The sequence below is a fragment of the Gekko japonicus genome, unplaced genomic scaffold, assembly GCF_001447785.1.
Source record: "Gekko japonicus isolate JY-2015 unplaced genomic scaffold, Gekko_japonicus_V1.1 scaffold870, whole genome shotgun sequence".
Classification (NCBI taxonomy): Eukaryota; Metazoa; Chordata; class Lepidosauria; order Squamata; family Gekkonidae; genus Gekko; species Gekko japonicus.
This window is the reverse complement of record NW_015163627.1, coordinates 430,268-435,977: the sequence shown is the minus strand read 5'-3', so window position 1 is coordinate 435,977 and position 5,710 is coordinate 430,268. Positions and strand designations below refer to the sequence as shown.

Genomic DNA, 5,710 nt, shown 5'->3' with positions numbered 1-5,710 from the left:
CAGGATGTAATGGTGGAGCCGGGCACAGGGCCCTGTCTTTCTTTAGTGATGATGCTGCTGGTGGTGGTGGTGGTGGCGGCGGGTCTTTAGCTGAAAGCCTGGTGGAAGAGCTCCGTCTTGCAGGCCCTGTGGAACTGCAAAAGGTCCCGCAGGGCCCTGATCTCTTCTGGGAGCTTCTTCCACCAGTACGGAGCCACCACCGAGAAGGCCCTGTCCCTGGTTGTTGCCAGTCTGACGTCTTTGGGGCCTGGGAGGGTCAATCGAGTTTGTGACCCTGAATGCAGTGCTCGCTGGGGTACATATGCACTATTAACTCTTCATGACCTGTGGAAAGGAGGAGGGAGATTTTTTTGGACACAGGTGTTTCAGTGACATTCAGAGTCTCTTCTTCACTTATGCATCATGGCGAGCTGCTGGAGCTTTGTACCTGTACAATTCTCCAGGTGGCGGTTAGTGTATAGACTTTGTAAAGGGAAAGGGATGGGAACACAGCACATCCCCCTACGCAATGCTGTATGGTCAAGCAAGGACATACATAGGTTTGCATGAAAGCAGACCCTCCTGATGAAATCAGTCTACCAGAATGTCTTCACCAGCACGATCCCACTTGCATTCGGTTTAATATGCCATTGTAGACAGAGGGTTAAGCAGGGCCTTTTTGCTGGTGGCACCCAGATTATGGAATGTCTTGACTTGTGGGGCATGGCCAGGACCTTCCCTTTTGGTTTTTAGGAGGTTGTTAGAAATTTCTATCTCCCATCAAACATTCTGAGTTATGCTAAACTCAGTTTCATAAGAACATAAGAGACGCCAATGTTGGATCAGGCCAAAGGCCCATCCAGTCCAACACTCTGTGTCACACAGTGGCCAGAAATACCAGTGCCATCAGGTTTCCTGCAGATCGACCTGGGTTATTGTGCTAGCCGATTGTCCAGCAGGGAACTTTGTTTTACTATCACTCCTGACTGTTGAGCTGTGTGTGTGCATGCGTGTGTACAGTTTTCCATTTTTGTAGAACACTAGCCCGTCACTGGGTTTTTATTGCGGTACTTACACTATCGCATGTTGCCTTAGGAATGCCTGTGTCAACCAGCGGGGTGAAATATTTCATTAAAATGAAACAGAAAGGCACATTTGGGTGGGGGCACAGTTGCTTATGCACCCCATCATGGTATGTTTTATGTGTGATCAGGAGGAAAAGCACGAAGTACACATCCAGATGTCTAGGAAAACTGCACTTCCCAGGTGTACGTGAGATCTTTTTGCGCTCTGGCTGCTGCCACGTTAGGCATAAAGATAATTTTATTTCTTTACTTCCTTACTTTGCTGATTACATTTTTATCTCTCGCTTCCTCTGAGGAGCTCAGTGTGGCCTACGTCGGTCTCCTGTCCTCCATTTTACCCTTTTAGCCACCCTGTTTTACCACGCTGGGAGACCGTGGTTGCATCCAGTCTCCGTGACAGAGTGAGGATTCGAACCTGGGCCTCCCAGCTCCTAGTCTGACATTTAACCACTACACCAAGGTGTCTTAAATTACCACAAGCTAGCAAGATCTCAAGGCAGAGTACGAAAATCTTAATTTGGTAGTTCTCTGTAACCGGTTCCTCCCGCCCCCCCCCCCAAAGCTGCCTAGGATAAGAATGCACTACATCTCTATTCTGTGAATGGAAAACATTTGGGCTCTGAGAGCCTGAAAGAGGAAGCGTCAGATCTCTGTGTGACTGGAGAATATATCGTAATGGGGAGTCTGCAGGGATTTCTGTCCATAAGAGACCTCTACAGGTAAGAGGGAAATCTGTGGGAGGAAATGGGTTCATTCCGATGAAATGTAGTGGGATGTTTTCAGTGGCTTAAGGCTAGGGACTTGTATGGTGTGTTTTTTTAATGGAGGCTGAGGATGTGTGGGACAGACTTGGCAATGACACTGTGGACTAGGAGGGGCCGGACCCTGAGCAGTTTGGGAGTAAGTCATTTATAGCCTCTAACCTCGGAAAGTTGTCTTCCCCTGATCTGAAAGACAGAAACGAGTTAAGAATGCCTAGTGATTCAATGGCGGCTCTTACTCTGCATTCCTGGGATATGTTCTCCCTTAAGGGTCATTCTAGGTCCCTTCTTAAGAAGTGGAGGGACCGTGATTCAGTAGAAGAGCCTCTGCTTGGTATGCAGAAGGTCCCAAGTCCAATCCCTGGCGGCATCTCCAGCTACAACAACCGGGCAGGAGGTGATGGCAAAGACCTCTGTCTGAGACCCTGGAGAGCCGCTGCCAGTCTGTACAGTCCTGATGGACGAAGGGTCTGATTCGGTATAAGGCAGCTTCGTGTAAAAAAAAAATGTAGCCCCCATTGAAACTCATTTGTTTTCAGGGAATAGGTGCCAGATTATATTGTTCTATAGGTCTCCTCCTCTGTTTCTTCATTTTCTGTGTGAATTTTAGCTCATCGGGTGGTAAGTTTTCAAACAAGGCGTTTTGGTGTGGGTCAGTCATTTTCGTATGGGGCCTTGTCATTTTAACTTCCTGTTGCTTATTTATGGGTTAGATCCAAACTTCCCATTCTGAAGGGCAGTCGTGCCCTCTCTGCAGAGTGGAGAGAGATTCACTGATTCCCTTTTTCATTATTTATATTCATATGGGGAAAGGTAAGGAAGGGGTGGGGATAGGTGGTGGGTATGACATTCAGGGACCGGTAGAATACAGAGCATCATCTTGCAAGTTGAACTACATAATTCAAATCTTTTCTTTGCTTAACAAATGTTTTCTGGTGTTCGTTCTGGTTCGTGAGCTCAAAATCTGTCTCTTTTAATCTCTTGTTTGGATCCACATGTAAAAAGGATTCCATGCTGCTTCTAGCTCTTGGTCGCCATAGTCCTTCAGGCTTTCCGATAGAATGTCCATTTCGGCAACTTCTAAAATCTTTTCAGTCAGTTCCTCATCTGTTGGCACCTGGTTCACGTTCCAATATTTCGCATACAAAATCCTCACTGCTGTCACAACATGTACAATTATATGCTTTTGTTTCTTATCTAAATATATCGGTAGAATATTTAACAAAAACAATTCAGGTTTATATGGGACGTTCCATTTCAAAATTTTCCGCAATCACTCATGTATTTTTCCCCAATAATCTTTTGCTATTACACAAGTCCACCACACATGATAAAAACTACCCTCTTTACCATGACATTTCCAACGTTTATTCGGCATTCCTTTAATCATCTGTGATCATTTATCTGGAGTTATATACCATCTATAAAACATTTTATAAATATTTTCTTTAAAGCTAACCGATTTAGTTATTTTCATATTATTTTTCCATATTTGAGCCCACGTGTCAATTTTAATACTATAACCAAAGTTTTGCATCCACTTAACCACTAAGTCTTTCACCACTTTGTCTTCTAATTTCAGTACAAAAGAAATTCATACATTTTCTTAACCAACTTATCATTTGTTTCTAAGAGTAATTTGTTAAAGCCAGTTTGCTGTAGATAAACGCCTTGAGATTTATCTTTCACATATCTAGATTCTAGCTGGATTCTCATCCACCAACTTAGGGTGAAACCTCGAAGTTCCAATTCTTAGGGTGAAACCCCGAAGTTCCAAAATCTTTATTCAATTTTAAGGTAGCATCTTCCCTTAAAAGATCTTCATATGTAGGTAAGTTAGCACAGTGTGTAGGTAAAGGATACGTAAAGGCTTCAATCAGGGAGACCCATCTGCCACCTTTGCTTGGAAGAAGAGATTCACTGATTCCCAATGCAGACTCCATACACCCATTTTATACCCAAGAATCTCTCACACATGACTCCACCTTCTACTGAATCAGACTCTTGGTCCATCAAGGACAGTACTGCCTACTCAGACTGGCAGCGGCTCTCCAGGGTCTCAGGTGAATGACTTTCACATCACCTCTTAACAGATCCTTTGAACTTGAGATTCCGGGAATTGAACCGGAGATGTTCTGCATACAAAGCAGATGCTCAGCCACTGAGCCACAGTCCCTGCCCCCCCCCCCGTGGAGCTGTGCTGGTGGAACAGGGAGGAGGGACCAGTTTTGCTCTGTCCCCATTCTTGACTGCGTCGCACTAACCTGCTAGCCAGAACCCCAGAAACCAACTTTCCCAAATTTGTGGTGAGAGGAAAGAAGAAGAGATTGGGTTTATGCCCCGCCCTTCACTCAGAGACGCAGAGCAGCGTAACAGTCTCCTTTCCCTTCCCCTCCCCACAACAAGTACCCTGTGAGGTGGGTGGGGCTGAGAGAGCTCTTTCGAGGACTGCCCTTGAGAGAACAGCTCTGACAGAACTTGTGACTGACCCAAGGTCACACCAGCCAGCTGCATGTGAAGGACAAGTGGGAAATCAAACCCGGTTCCCCCAGATTACACCAAAATGAAAGCAGGGCAAATAGGCATGTAACACATGAAGCTGCCTCATACTGGGTCAGATCATCAGTCCATCAAGGTCAGTATTGTCCACTCAGATTGGCAGCAGCTCTCCAGGGTCTCAGGCTGAGAGGTCTTTCACATCACCTACTACCTAATCCTTAACCGGGGATGCCGGGGATTGAACCTGGGACCTCCTCCATGCCAAGCGGATGCTCTGCCACTGAGCCATGGTCCTTCCCTTTTTAGGATGTAACAGTAGACAGCTGGAGGTGTGAAGAAGTCAATCTGCATGCAGGTCTTTGGATCCAGTCACTCCTCCTCCTTCTCTTCCTCTTCCAATTAACCCCATAAGAGCCAGTTTGGTGTAGTGGTTTAACCCCATAAGAGCCAGTTTGGTGTAGTGGTTAGGGGCGTGGACTTTAATCTGGGAGAACTGGGTTTGATTCCCCACTTCTCCACATGCAGCTGCTGGTGTGACCTTGGGTCAGTCACAAGTCCTCTGAGAGCTTTTCTCTCAAGAACAGTTCTTGAAAGAGCTTTCTCAGCCCCACCTACTTCTCAGGGTGTCTGTTGTGTGGAGGAGAAGGAAAAGAAGATTGAAAGCCACTCTGAGACTCCTTTGGGTAGTGAAGGACGGGGTATAACTCCAATCTGTCTTTCTCTTCATTACAAATCTCTAACTAAGGCAAAAGAAACTGGGAAAAGATCTTTGAAGGCCACGCATTTTGCGAATATGTTCATTTTAAAGCTTGAATTTGCATCCCAAACTGGCATTTTGGTGTTAAACGCCAGAATTTTCAATAAATGCCAGAATTTTTAATGTGGACAAAGGCCATAAGAAGTTTCAAGGTTTCAAAATGTTGCTATCACTGGTGAAGAAATATCCGGTGTCATACACATTGCTTAACATGCCATAGGTGTAAATATCAAAGAGCTGGATCATGCCAGGAAGATTTCTGACATTTCCTGCTAGGATCTCCCTGGTTAATATCGACATCCACCAGCTGGCTGACTTCCCCCCCCTATGCTTCTGTTCATTATATGTCATACGACGGTTTCCTTTTTCATTTCAGCCTCAGCCTCAGCGTTTCCCCCTTAGCCATGCGGCTGCCCATCCGCTGCGTCTCCGTTACCAAAGAGTACAGCCACATTCTGGTGGGCCTAGAGGACGGCAAGTTGATTATTGTTGGCGTTGGGAAACCGCCAGAGGTAAAACCTACCATCAAGAACTTTATCTACCGAGCAGTGGGAAGTTCCCTTATTTCCGCGTTCCAGCGGAGCAGGCGATCTCCTCCGTGGCTTGAGCTTTCAAGGGGGAAGAAATAG

The 5,710-nt window shown here is 45.9% G+C and overlaps 1 protein-coding gene across 1 annotated transcript in view; it reads left to right on the top strand.

The window, feature by feature from the left end:
• The window catches only part of NBEAL1 (neurobeachin like 1), a 161,903-nt gene extending 156,193 nt beyond the window's left edge, over window positions 1-5,710 (top strand). The window contains 2 exon segments of the mRNA XM_015407508.1: window positions 1,635-1,783; window positions 5,458-5,710. Coding sequence (XP_015262994.1) covers window positions 1,635-1,783; window positions 5,458-5,710 — 402 coding nt within the window.